This window comes from Lactuca serriola, chromosome 9 (assembly GCF_051521515.1).
Source record: "Lactuca serriola cultivar US96UC23 chromosome 9, Lser_US96UC23_V15, whole genome shotgun sequence".
Lineage (NCBI taxonomy): Eukaryota > Viridiplantae > Streptophyta > Magnoliopsida > Asterales > Asteraceae > Lactuca > Lactuca serriola.
Genome location: NC_136416.1, coordinates 22,629,622 through 22,643,827, shown reverse-complemented (window position 1 = coordinate 22,643,827; position 14,206 = coordinate 22,629,622). Strand labels below are relative to the sequence as shown.

General features: G+C 36.6%; 1 protein-coding gene across 3 annotated transcripts; it reads right to left on the bottom strand.

Annotated features, from left to right (window-relative positions):
- Positions 1 to 317: 317 nt before the first annotated feature.
- LOC145076655 (uncharacterized) lies at positions 318 to 2,759 on the bottom strand. Of its 3 annotated transcripts, none has more exons than XM_079022465.1 (9): positions 2,549 to 2,759; positions 1,916 to 1,995; positions 1,665 to 1,840; positions 1,497 to 1,564; positions 1,309 to 1,410; positions 1,040 to 1,195; positions 837 to 929; positions 602 to 725; positions 318 to 497 (listed from the first exon to the last, which is right to left on the bottom strand). In XM_079022465.1, exons 1-9 carry the CDS (start codon positions 2,621 to 2,623, stop codon positions 424 to 426), a joined length of 948 nt encoding a protein of 315 aa, XP_078878591.1. In that variant the 5' UTR covers positions 2,624 to 2,759; the 3' UTR covers positions 318 to 423. The 3 variants fall into 3 exon arrangements, with proteins under 3 accessions (XP_078878591.1, XP_078878592.1, XP_078878593.1); XM_079022466.1 differs by having other exon boundaries at positions 1,916 to 2,131; positions 2,549 to 2,746; XM_079022467.1 differs by lacking the exons at positions 1,665 to 1,840; positions 1,916 to 1,995 and having other exon boundaries at positions 1,497 to 1,559; positions 2,549 to 2,758.
- Between the last annotated feature and the right edge of the window lie 11,447 nt (positions 2,760 to 14,206).

Below are 14,206 nucleotides of genomic sequence, written 5' to 3'. Positions count from 1 at the left end.
TATGTGTATTCGGATCAACGGGTCACATGAACTTCTTTTTGAAGTTACCGAACCGGAGAAATATTAATTGAAATAAAATTAACACTTAATTAATTGATTTTTTTCGGTTTGATTTAGATTGAAAATTGTATAATTAAATCCAAATTAATAGACATAAAATTATTTTTTACACAATTTTATCCGTAGACATAGAACATTCGGTTTCTAAATTAGCCAATACGGATGTATATACCTTTATTTAAATATATTTTTTGCAAGATAAATATATTCAGATTTGAAAACTATATGTAACGAATGCATTTACATTTTTGGACAAGTTTTCAGTATCAAACATCTTTCATTGATAACGGGTTGAAACAAATCATTGATTTACAAGGTTTTTATAATTTTAGACCACTTTGTAATAATAATAATATAATCAAGTCAATCAATCTCTGAAACAATGTGTTCTTCAACAAGAGGAATCGTCTTCCGCACAACCACTTTCATTGGAGCCCCTACATCAAATCCAACCTCAACAAGTTTAGTTACTAGTTATTATATTTACTAAAATACCCTCCAACAATAAAATAGATATAACTTCTAAAATACAAATACTCACCTCCTCCATTGCTCTCCCTACAAATGGCTGCATAGTGAGAACCAGCCAATTCAACTTGTGCAAATTGCCAATTAGTTGTAAGCTCACTTGGCTTCTCTAAAGGCACAATCACTATCTCAGAATCCTAACAGAAACAAACAAGTAATTAAGTAGATACTCAAATCATCCTTTTTTTTTTATTTAACTAATTGCATTTAGAAGTAATTAAAAAAAGAAATATATTCCTATCGCATACCTCAGAATCAGGATTCACAGACCTAAACCTAATTGTAAATGTGCTAAAAGGAGCACCTGAGAACCCTCTTCCCAATGCTTTAACATACGCTTCCTGAAATTAATTTATTACTTAGAAATTAGAATCAGGAATTTTGGACAAATAAATAAATTTAAAAATATGTTGCTATTTCTTGCAATAAGTCCTTTAATGTAGCTTCTAACCTTTAGTGTCCAAAGTTTAATAAACTCATGGCGTTGAACTTCAGGGTCTGAAATTGCACTTAATAATTCCACTTCTTCAAAAGTGAAATATCGTTTAGCAAATGATAATATATTGTTTTTCATTGTCCTTTGCTTATCCTCTACATCAATACCAATCTGTATTTATTTAATAAAAGAATGCAAAATAAGCTCATTAGTATCTGTTTTACCAAAAAAAAATTCAAAAAAGATACTTTTAATGAAAATAATGAGAAGATAAGGAAACAAACTGGGGAGTCAATGGTCACTCCACATGCTATTAGTGATGATGTGTGGGAGAGATTAAAATGTAGAGGTGGTGGATGCCAATCTTCACTATTTTGCCAAATTACCTAAACGCCCATTAAGTAAAAAGGAAACAACACCTTAGTAAATGACTAAACGGTGCCTTGATTGATAAACAAAAGACGAATCTAACCTCGGGTTTCCCATGGGGGTTCTTTCTGAACTCAAGAGACCTTGGGTTGACTTGAGAGCCTATCTGATCTAGTCATGAAGATATATTGTGTAAGTTTTACAAATTATATAATATATTAGTAAAAAAATAATAATAATTTTATAAACACAAGCATGAAGAGATTATTACATCTAGATATAGTAGTACGAACAAGTGCACGGGCTAACAAAGCACTTTTTTGAAGATGAAGGGCACTAATGCTGAAAATGTGGTCTTTCTCAAGTGGTGATAGAAGGTCAACATACTGATTTAGTAAAGATTGACTTTTCACTTCATTTGGTAATGCATACCAAAGATGGGTTTCCCTAAAGATCAAACTTTATGTGTTAGTAAATTAATAGACTAGAGAAAAAGAAAAGAAAAGAAAATTTGAATCATACATTTGAGATGGAAGTTTTATGGGTGAAAAGGGGGTTGAAGTATTAAACATCCTGTGACTGAAGCAATTTATCTTCATCATCTACATAAATAACATCAAATTGCCATGGCTAAACTCTGTGGATGATATGATATGATATACAGCTACCACTATTTGCTAAACTTTGGATAACAATTGAACAACTCATGCCACTTTTCTGGAAGATGTGCAACTACAACTGGACAACAAGTCATTCTCATTACGAATTGTTTAGTGCTAGCATATGATGTAGAAGTCATCAAATTCAGAAAATGATTCCGATATTCAATCCACTCAACTATCAATTATAACATATTCTTATTTCTTTTGTTACCTGTATCATAACAGATTTTAAATGATGAATTTAACAATAATCTAACACAAAAAAATTGGTTGTTGAGTTCTTTGAGGACTTTAATCAAACAGTTGGTGTGCTATGATCAGAAAATCTGTTGTTAACTTAGGAAAAAACATACAAATTATGAACACCAGAAAATAAAAATCAAGAACAAAAAGATAGGCAACGAATCCTAGCAGAATAATCACCAAAATATGAAACGAATTCTAGCAGAATAATAATCAACACGATAGGCAACAAATTCTAGCATAATAATACCTGAACACGTGAAGCTTTGACAAGTGAGAGAAGCGCCGAGACGGAAGATCGATAGAGGTGATGAAGCTTGATCATCGACCCTCCATGAAACTTGGTCGCAATGGGCCAATGGCTGGGATTGTTGGGAGAATCGATGGAAGCAAAAGGAAGCAGACGGAAGAAGAGAGGAGGTGGAGATTGTTGTCTTATGTTAAACGAGGGTTAATATCAGCGCTCCTTGTGCCGAAAATTTTCTATTGTTTATTTGTTTATTGTTTTGGAATAAGCAATAATCATTTAAAAAAAAATATTTATTTGTTTGTTGCCGTGGGATTAAGCAATAAGCAATAAACAATCTATTCTTTTTATATTTAAACACCCCCTAAAAATTCTGATAATTAGCACAGTGTCAGTTTATATAAACTAAAGATTGCTCGTTGCGACCACAGTAATGGATGTAACTTACAATAGCAATATAATTTTAAAAGGACTTAAGGTGCCCATACAAATGAGGGACCAAAGTCTTGTATAGAAACTTAAGTAGGTGCCCATACAAATGAGGGACCAAAGTCTTGTATAGAAACTTAAGTTTAAGAGGACTTAAGTTGCCCATACAAATCAGGGACCAAAGTTTTGTATATAAACTTTAGAGGACTTAAGTTGTCAAAACATAAAAGTCAGGAACCACAACCACGCCATAAAAATTGCTTAAAAATAACTCAATAAGAATGAAAACGTAAAAGTTTTATACCCAAACGTAAATAAAGTCGGTGGATAGAAAAATCATATCATATATATATATATATATATATATATTAAAGGGGGTAACATGAAAGCTTAGAAAATGAATGAGGTGTAAAGTAGTGGCAACAATAATATATTTAAGAAAATAAAATCTTTCAAAGTCGCTGAGATGAAAGCAATATTTTATAAAGTTGATGGATGGTTATTGTAAAAAAAATCATACTATATATAGAACAGAGTAGGTAGAGGTGGTAAAAATTGACTCGACACGAAATAAACGGGTTTGGGTAAGATATTTCAACCTGTCTAAATAAACAGGTTGACACGACACGACACAAAAATTAAATGAGTAAGGTTAGGGTTAAGAATTTCAACTCGAATATGACTCGAAAAATGACCCGTTTATTTATATGCAAGTATTTTGAATTATTTAAATCAACTAGAGAGATACAAAATCAAAACCATAAGTAAAAGAAATCTTTTGAATTGAATTGTTTTGTAATGTTGAAATGACTTAGCCATCTAGATCAAGACTTCATTTCAATTTTTCCATTCTCTCCCAAACTATTCAGTCTCTTTCACCACTCGCGCATCCTCATGACCTTTGTCATCCGCCTCCCCAACTCCCACTCTTTTAATTTTGTCATCTGAACTTGCTATGACTTCATCTATTCTGCCACAAAACTATTAGCTTTTCCTTCCTGCCTACCTAACTCCTACTCTGTCAACATGCTCAATCTTTTAACCTCACATGACACGACATATTTCAAGGTATAACCCTAACCCGAAACCCGACACGAACTCGACACGAAAATAAACGGGTTGACACGACACGACACGCTAATTAAATGGGTCGGGTTAGGGTCAAGCACTTTCAACCCGTTTAGTGTTTCGACACGACACCACACGACACGATTGCCACCTCTAAGAGTAGGGATGAGCATATGGACCGGGGAACCGGTATCGGAACCCGATAGAACCGGTCGGGCCGAGACCGATACTATAATTTCGTCAATTTTTGGAACCGGGACCCGATAAGAACCGATCGTTGGAACCGGCCCAAAATCGGGAACCGAACCGGATAACTCACTCAAATTTTAAAAGTTGCATAACTCACTCAATTTAACTTTTTTTTACCTGAATCTTTTTCAAACATGTAGATTATGATTTGTAGTTAAATTTAGACTATAAAAACGCTTGATTTGGTTAAAAATTGAATGAGTTACAAGCCCTGCAAGGAAGGATGTCAAATCAAAAAAAAAAAATTATGTTTCAGCAATTAAATGTAATCTGACTTTGTTGTTCAAACTAGGTGGGGAACCCCCACGTTGCGGGGGTCGGATGCGACAGGTCTTTCAGCAAAATTGAAATATGAACAAAATAACTTTACATTTTAAGAATGACTTTTAAAAAAAAATTAAATTCCTATTTTTTACATATTCATTTTCACTATAGGATGTAAAAAGTTTGTTTTTAATTATATATATTTGTTTTAAAAAACAAAAATTGCACCTTAAGACGGATTTCAACACAAAATGACCGAGAAACCGGAATTATTCCCAACATGTATCCGCACAAAATATGGGTACTGACATAAAATGACCTAAAGACGGATTTGAACACAAACACATAAACAGATGACCATTCTTGCCAAAAGTCACATAAGTTTACTATTTCTAAAAAGTGTCCTCCTTTAATATATATATATATATATATATATATATATATATATAAGAATGTACATAACTCACTCAATTTAACTTGTTTTGACCTGAATCTTTTTCTTACATGTAGATTAGGATTTGTAGTTAATTTTAGACTATAATAACGCTTGATTTGGTTAAAAAACAGAATGAGTTACAAGCCTCGCAAGGAAGGGTGTCAAACCAGAATTTTTTTTATGTTACAGCAATTAAACTTAATTTGAATTTGTTGTTCAAATGTGCATAACTCACTCAATTTAAGTTTTTTTTTACCTGAATCTTTTTCCTACACTTAGTTTAGATTTTGTAGTTAAGTTTAGACTATAAAAACGCTTGATTTGGTTAAAAACTGAATGAGTTACAAGCTCCACAAGGAAGCGTGTCAAATCAGACTGGTTCCAAAATCGAAAACCCGGAAAAAACCGGACCCGGAACCGGTATAACCGTCGGGCCGGTTCGGTTCTTGATTTTGGCCGAAGCAGTTCCCGGGTCGGGCCGGGTCCCGTCGGTTCGGTCCGTTTGCTCATGCCTAGAATAAAGGTAACACGAAAGTTTAGAAAATGAAAGGAAAAAATCATATTATATATAGAACAGAGGTAACATGAAAGTTTAGAAAATGAAAGGATGGAAGTGACAATTTAAAAAAATTTCAAAATTAAAGGGGAAAAAGTTTAATTTTGAAAATTTAAAGGATATAAAGTATCTTTTTACAAACTAAAAGAAAAGAATTTAGTATAGATATTGTATTACATTTTTTTATCCTTTTAATTAATTTATGATAATTAATATAAAATTTAATATACTATTTTCCAAATTTAATAAATCAAATAAAAAAAAGTAAAATACTAAATTATAGAAAATATATATTTATATAATTAAATATCAGACATTGTCCTTAAATGAAAGTTTCAGAAATGGTCTTTGGATGAAATTTTCATTTCACAAATGGTTTTTAAGTTATATTTCACAAAATGTCAGAAATGACATTTATCTAAAATCCTTTCAAGTTAAATAGCTTCATACATAAAAAGAATAAAGGTCACTAAATTGCAATGTTTTGTCCATATAGACAATTCATGAAAAAAAATGTTTCATAAAGACTGCTTTGGAGCCAAAATCAAAACCAATGACCATTTGTGAGCTTTTGTCCTTATGTTTTTAAAGTCTACATGTTAAAAAAAAATTGAAATTTAAATAAACTATTTTTTTTTTTAATTTAAAAGTGTTTTATTTCTCATTTATTTTTATCAGAAGTTATCTATAATTTACTTTAAAAAAATAGCAAAATTCAAAACAATATTCTTGCATAAATCAATCAATTGATTCAAGCCATTTTAAAAAATACAAAATTTTATCTATCGGCAGAAAACTCATAAAACCATCTATGGCAAATCATCATTAAAAAGAGCTAATTGTGTGTGTATATATATATATATATATATATATATATAAAATTTAAAAAGATGATTTAGAAGTGATAAACATAAAAATAGGATGCATCATCATAATCCTTAAACATATGGGAATCGAGTTGGTTGTACAAGATTATTTGTCGATTACAAATTTAGTCCATAAACTCATCTTATAAATAATTAAACAAAACATATTTGCATAAATATATTCCATATTATTGAAATCTTAATAATCATGTATTTAGATTTAATTATCCCATAGATAAAATTTCGCCTCCATCATATTAATGTTCATTCTAACCCAATATTACTAGATCTGATTTCTTAAGTATGTATCCGATCTTAAAGTAAATATCCATCGGTCATAAAAACCTAATTTTTTATCAAGGAATGTCAAATAGTCAAAGCACTCACATATACCCCATTCGTGTGAACAGTCTTGTTCTAGATTTGGTGCAGTCATTTTGCCACGATGCTCCTTTCACTCCGGCAACACCAACATCTCCAGCGACATCATCCCCTTCTTTAATAACGGCAATGCAACCTGGGTGATCAAATAGTTTCTTGAGAATCGCCATTGGAGATGACGATGAAGCAACAAAGCAAAAGGAAGGTTCAGCAGGAACCATACCAACCTTACTAGAGGTCTGCATCAGTTGCCAGAAGAAATAACCAGAACCATCCATCAATTCCCCCATCTTGCTTGAGTGTCACTCGCCAATGACCCTCCATCTCATTGCACTTTCTTCCTAACTTGGCTACCGAATGGAGGGCTTATCAGAAAAATATCATGAAGCCCATCACTTAGCCTCACTCCTTGCATACAGTCTCTGCAAATTTCAAACTATTTAGTCTTTTGATGCTTACTCGCCAGAAAATGCAATCAAGGCTCATTGGAAAGCGTACTATAACATCTGTATTTCAGGTATTATTTTTTTGTGTTTTAAAGAATTAGATTTTAAGGATTTGCCTCCCCTCAGCACGGTGAGTGGTTACCACGATGTGATAATGCCACATCACCACAACGCGACACTCATTAAACGACCACGGAGCATTGTCACAATGCGTACAAAACCCTAAGTGTCAGGCGTTGGGCCCTATATAAAGGATATGAGGGTTATGGTTTCGACTACCCTCAACCTCCATCAACCAAAAAGAGACTCCATCTAAACCTTAGCCTAACCTTGTTGCTTTGAGCTAATTTTTGCTTATTTGGTGTCTATTGAAGGAAAAAGAGATCATATATGGTGAAAGGAACCATCTAGCAAGCACAAGCAATTCCTTTGAGCATCTCTTGGACCATTATAAGTCTTTAAAGCTCCATCTTTGTGGTTTAATTCCTGTAGATCTAGAGTTTATGTTGGTTCAGTCCATTTGATGAGTTTTGAGTGGATGGTTGCAATAAAGTTTGCAACTTTATTGGAGCCTGAGGTCCCAATAGTGTTATATGTTTTAGATATGGACTCTTATGTGATTTGGTGCCATGCATGGGGGTTTTGACCCCATTTCTCACCATTTTGACCTAATTTAGAGTATGACATGTATTGAACATGCATGTCCATAAAGTTCAAATTTTTATGGACCATTAGGGTGCTATGAAGCCTTCTGGAAAGTATTATTAGTGGACTTAATGGATTAAGAGCTTAATAAGGATTTGGATTTGTAAGCGTGACTACGACGTGGTCAAGTGTTAACCATGATGCGGTGGCCAGATCTATCACATGTTCTGTTTGAGCCAAACCACGACGTATCCAAGGTCTTGCCATAGCGCAATGGGCTGCATGGTTAGATGACCATTGATCGTTGACTTTTTTACCGGGTTTGCCTTTGGCCAACATGATGGTTTTAGATGGTAGACTAAGATTTGACCTTTTGATTAATGTTAGGTGGTGTGTAGTACCATCCTTTACGTTTTGTGAGTTATGGCGTTAGTTTACTTCGATTAAGAGGCGAGTTTTCTCATTATACTATAGGACACTAGGGTGTTGTTTGTTTTGTAAGTGGTTAAATGTCTTTTGTCTTTTTCCAAGTTTGCGTAAGAAGACGTGCACTTGCGAAACGTCTACCCGTCAGAAGTTTGACCTCTAGCTAGTTGTGTGTCACCCACTTCAGCCCAGCACAGAGGGGATCTGCACTTGCGGCCATAGAGGGCTTCGAATGGAGCAGCTTTTATGCTAGTGTGATAATTGTTGTTATAAGAGAACTCAACAAGGAGTAAATGAATATCCCATGCCTTTCCAAAGTCTATCACGCAAGCTCGTAACATATCTTCTAACGTTTGAATCGTCCTCTCACTTTGTCCATCGGTTAGTGGATGGTAGGCTGTACTCAAGTCTAGCCTAGTTCCCAAAGAGTTTTGTAAAGACTGCCAAAAACGAGAGGTGAATCTACTATCTCGGTCTGAAATAATAGATATTGGTACACCATGTAGTCTAACAATCTCCTTGAGGTATGTTCTGGTTAGCTTTTCCATCTTGTCAGTCTCTTTGATTGGTAAGAAGTGTGCGGATTTGGTTAATCTATCGACGATTACCCAAATAGTATCATAACCACTTGAAGTCTTGGGTAACTTGGTTATGAAATCCATTGTAATCCGCTCCCACTTCCATTCAGGTATTTCAGGTTGTTGTAATAAGCCTGAAGGTTTCTAGTACTCTACCTTAATGTTGGCGCAAGTAAGGCACTTGCTCACAAAGGTAGCGATTTCGGCCTTCATGTTAGGCCACCAATATAGCTTCTTAAGGTCCAGATATATCTTGTCTGAACCTGGGTGGATGGAGTATCGGGTTTTGTGTGCTTCATTCATAACCACATCCCTGTAACCACCGAACTTTGGTGTCCAGATCCGGTTCATGAAATAATAGACTCCATCATCCCTGACTTCGAAGTTCTTATCCATTCCTTTCAGAGTTTCTCCTGCTACGTTTTCAGGTTTCAAGGCTTCAAGTTGAGCTTCCTTGATCTGCGTGGACAGATGCGAATGGATTGTCATGGTCAACGACTTTACCCGGCGTCCCGAGTATTCTTTTCTACTAAGGGCGTCAGCTACTACGTTTGCTTTACCAGGGTGATACAGAATTTCACACTCGTAATCATTCAGTAGCTCCACCCATCATCGTTGTCTCATATTCAACTCTTTCTGATCAAAGATGTGTTGGAGACTTTTATGGTTCGTGAATATTGTGCATTTCGTGCCATATAAGTAATGTCTCCAGATCTTCAGAGCAAACACCACTGCTCCTAGTTCAAGGTCATGTGTTGTATAGTTTGACTTCATGTGTCTTTAGCTGTCTTGAGGCATAGGATATAACCTTTCCTCTTTGCATAAGAACACATCCAAGCCCTTGATTAGAAGCATCACAGTACACTACGAAATCCTCTGTCCCTTCAGGGAGAGACAGGATCGGTGCACTACACAAGGATCGCTTCAGCATTTGAAACGTTGTTTCTTGCTTTTCTCCCCAGCTAAAAGTTACACCCTTTTGGGTCAGAGTAGTAAGAGGCTTAGCTATTCGAGAGAAATTTTGAATGAATCTGCGATAATAGCCAGCAAGACCTAAGAATTGACGGATTTTTGTAGGTGTTTTAGGTGCTGACCAGTTTTCAATTGCCTTTATTTTGGAAGGGTCGACGTGTATTCCTTCTGAACTGACCACGTGACCTAGGAAATCTACCTTCCTGTTCCAAAATTCACACTTTGAAAACTTCGCATAAAGCTTCTCCGATCTAAGAGTTTGTAATATTTGACGAAGATGTTGGCCATGTTCCTCTTTGGTCTTTGAGTAGATAAGGATATCGTCAATGAAGACTATAACGAATTTGTCCAAGAATGGACGACACACTCTGTTCATTAGGTCCATAAACACTGCAGGTGCATTCGTCAATCCGAATGGCATCACTATAAACTCGTAATGACCATAACGAGTTCTGAACGCGGTTTTGGGAACGTCTTCCTCCAAAATTCGTAACTGGTGATACCCGAATCTTAAGTCTATCTTCGAGAAGTAGTTCGCTCATTGAAGTTGGTCGAACAGATCTTTAATGCGAGGCAGAGGGTATCGATTCTTGATGGTAAGTTTATTCAGCTCGCGGTAGTCTATACACATGCAGAATGATCCATCCTTCTTCTTTACGAACAAAACCGGTGCTCCCCAAGGTGAGAAGCTTGGTCTTATGAAAGCTTTACTTATGAGTTCGTTAAGTTGGCTGGAGAATTCCTGCATTTCAGAAGGTGCAAGACGATAGGGGGATTTGGCTACAGGGGTAGCTCCAGGGATTAAGTCGATTCGGAATTCGACTTGTCGCTCGGGAGGCACCCCTGGAAGATCATCGAGAAATACATCGGGAAAGTTGCTGACCTCAGGAATGATTGCAATGTCTTTCACTTCTTGCTTTTTGTCTACCACATGAGCTAGGAATGCACAATACTCCTTGCGAAGGTATTTATGTGCCTTGATGCATGAAATGATCTGAAGGCTCGTTCCGGGTTTGTCGCCATAGATAATAAGAGTTTCATTAGTTGGTAAGTTCAAACGAATAGCTCTTTCATAGCATAGGATGTCGGCATGGTTGGGGCACAACCAATCCATACCTATTATGATGTCAAAACTTTTGATAGAGACCGGCATAAGGCCTATTGGGAAAGACAAGTCATTTAAGGTAAGGGTATATCCTATGTATATATCATTGGTGGATTCGGATTTCCCGTTAGCCATTTCTACTGTGAAGGTTTTATTTAGTGGTTGGGAGTTCTGATTTAGTAGATGTTTAAAGTTATGGCTCACGAAGCTCCTCTCGGCACCACAATAAAAAAGAATGCATGCATAAGTATTGTTGAGAAGGAACGTACCCGTGACCACAGCAGGGTCTGCCACCGCTTCTTCGTGACCTAGTGCTAGAATTCTCCCAACCCCACCGACATTTCCAGCTTTTGGACAATCTTTCTTGAAATGCCCCACATCACCGCATTGGTAGCATGCTCGACTTACTCCAGCGGCAGGTACTTGGTTAAGGGGTTGAGGTGGTGTTCTACAGAATCGGGCAGTATGCCCTTTCCTGTTGCAGTTACGACACTGCATTTCAGGGCAATTTCCGGTGTGGTGAAAATTGCACTTGTTGCATTTAGGGAGGCTACCGACATAGGGCTTAGTTGGTGTTGAGTAGTTAGGGGCAACAGCAGGTGCAGTAGTAGGTATGGTAGCAGGCACAGTAGTAGCATGGACTGCCACTATTTGTTGCTTCTTTGAAGGTTCTAGAGGATATTTTCCCTTCCTTTTGTTCCAACCCTTCTTCTTGCTGTTGTTGTTGTTCTCCCTAGGTTGTTCTGGGGCAGTAACCACAGAGTTTTGACGGTTTCCGTGGTCAATAAGTGAATGTGCCATTTCCTTGGCACTGTCAAAAGTGACAGGTTTAGATGCAATGACACTTGCTTGTATCTGGGGTGACAATCCCCAAATATACCTTTCAATCTTTTTGCTCTCTGGAGCAATCATCTCCGGACACAGAATCGCCAAGTCACAGAACCGATTCGTGTAAGTTGTTATGTCTACACCGGCCATGGTAAGACCCCAGATTTCTTGTTCCAGTTTCTGAATTTCCCCTCGCGGGCAGTATTCCCGCATCAACATGGTTTTTAGGTTCTCCCAGCTTATAGTATTAGCCAGTATCAAAGTTAGTGACTTAACATGGCCATTCCACCATGTTAGGGCCCTATCTAAGAAAGTAAAGACAACAAATTTAACTTTGCTACCCTCTGGACAGGAGCAAATTTCAAAGACTGCTTCTATCTTCTCAATCCATTGCCTTAAAACCATCACTCCTCCAGTTCCATTAAAGGTCATGGGTTTGGCATTCGAGAAGTCCTTAAAAGTGCACTCTCTCGAGTGCTCATGACCCTAGACGAGGTTAGAAGAACGTGGACCAGCTCCCGACCCACTAGCACCAGGAGTATTGATATGAGATAAGGGCCGCTACAGCTGCCGTGACTGCCGCTTGGAACATGGCAGCATCGAATTGAGGGGGTGGTGGTGGAGGTGGCGTCGGTGCTTCCGTTTCATTGTTACGTCTTGGATTCCTACGAGGAGGCATCTTTTTCTATAAAAGTCAATAGATAAAAAGATAGTGAGATATCAAGAATGAATATGAATTTGATATCTCTGAACTTAAACACGTAATTCAACAAGAATCTTGTAAAGAATTGAAAATGGATGTCCATTGCAAGTACAACTTGCAACTGGATAGATTAAAATGAAGTGGTTATTTTTCAAAGAGTATGAAAGTACATGTCGATTGTGTTGGTATATTAAGTATATGTAATTTGGATACTTATCCCTAAGGTAGGTCTTTAATAAACCACAATATTGCAAAAGTATCGACATCAAACCGGCCTACCGAAAATAAAAAATTTCGCGGTCATATTTGAAAAATATGAAAAATAACACTGGAACATATCCAAAATCCCAAAACTTTGGAATGAAATGTTTATGTAAATTGTAATAACTCTTGTTGAAGTAAAGTGCTTATTATTTTATTGATACTTGATTTATACATATCCTGAAAGTAGTCTATACATTCAGTAATTTAAACTAGAAAGTAGTGTAACACTACTTGCGGTGGTTGCTACGACGGTTACTGGGTTCCGCTTCGTCTTGCGATTTCCAGCGCCTTTCTTGGGCAGCTTGATGCACCCTCAATCCTCTGATCTCTGATTCGGCAGCATTAAGTTACCTTTGAAGGGATTCACTATGGTGTTGGGTATCATCTTGCATCTCGTCAAGACGAAGGATATCGGTAGTGTTAGCATGCGCAGCCACATTTACTTCTAGGATGCGATTGATTGACATCCTTGATTGATTGAATTGTCGGGCAATTCGGTTCACTACAACTGGAAGAGCTCTGTCGGCTGTTCCTCCTTCTGAGACGTTATAAAAACCCCGTGCCATTCCGTAGGGAGGGCGTTGGCCGTCTTGTCGACTCCAATGGTTTATGTATTGGCCCCACTCGGGTATGGGTATTGCTTCCTCTTGTCTCGGGGGACGTATCCCCGGGTTACATACTTGTGGCTCTGTATTTGTACCCCTTGATTCGTTGTCCTCAAATGGTTCTTCATCTGAGTCTTCTTCTGGATCCTCCTCCGGATCTTCCACTATCTATCCTTGATTGCCATGATTTGGAAAATAAGGGTCACATGGTAGATGATGTCCTGCCATTGTGTCTGTACGAGAATAAGGTTATGAGAAATGCCTGAAAAGAAAACTAAAGCATATCGATGTTTATAATATTCTTATAGTATTTTATGTTCTGTTCTTAGAGTTTCTTCAGTAGTTGGTAAGTTTTAGACATGTCACAACACTACTATCACTCCCAAACACATGTTGGTCATGTCTGAAATCAATATAGTTGATCAGGCTATATTAATTCTAGATATGATTACATAACTGTCCGGGTTTAACAGTAATGTTCAACATCCAAATACTTTTAAGTTCTTATGACTATGTACTTGTAGGTATGAGGGTTAGTATACTTCTTGTAAAAATACTTAGAATTCTTAAAAGTATACTAGTAGTCAGAGCTCTCAGCCCCAATGTATTTATAGTTTGTATATCTTTTATGGATTGATATACAGAGTTCACTATAAACAATGCTCTGATACCAATCTGTCACACCCCCAAACCAGACGGCGGAAACATCCGGGGGTGGAGGACTTCATTTGTAGTATCACAACACATGTATCATAGTAATCAAAGCACAAACAACCATTGTATTTAAACGTATAATATTTACATGTGTTCAATCATTGTATATTGAAACCAAAGTAGTTA

Bases quoted from the DNA above. Each gene is read 5' to 3' on its own strand.
- LOC145076655 (XM_079022465.1), bottom strand. From the start codon at position 2,623: ATGATCAAGCTTCATCACCTCTATCGATCTTCCGTCTCGGCGCTTCTC. The intron at 1,411-1,496 runs GTTAGATTCGTC...ATGGGCGTTTAG, and splicing joins ACCCCCATGGGAAACCCGAG to GTAATTTGGCAAAATAGTGA. The intron at 1,196-1,308 runs GTTTGTTTCCTT...AAATAAATACAG, and splicing joins GAGTGACCATTGACTCCCCA to ATTGGTATTGATGTAGAGGA.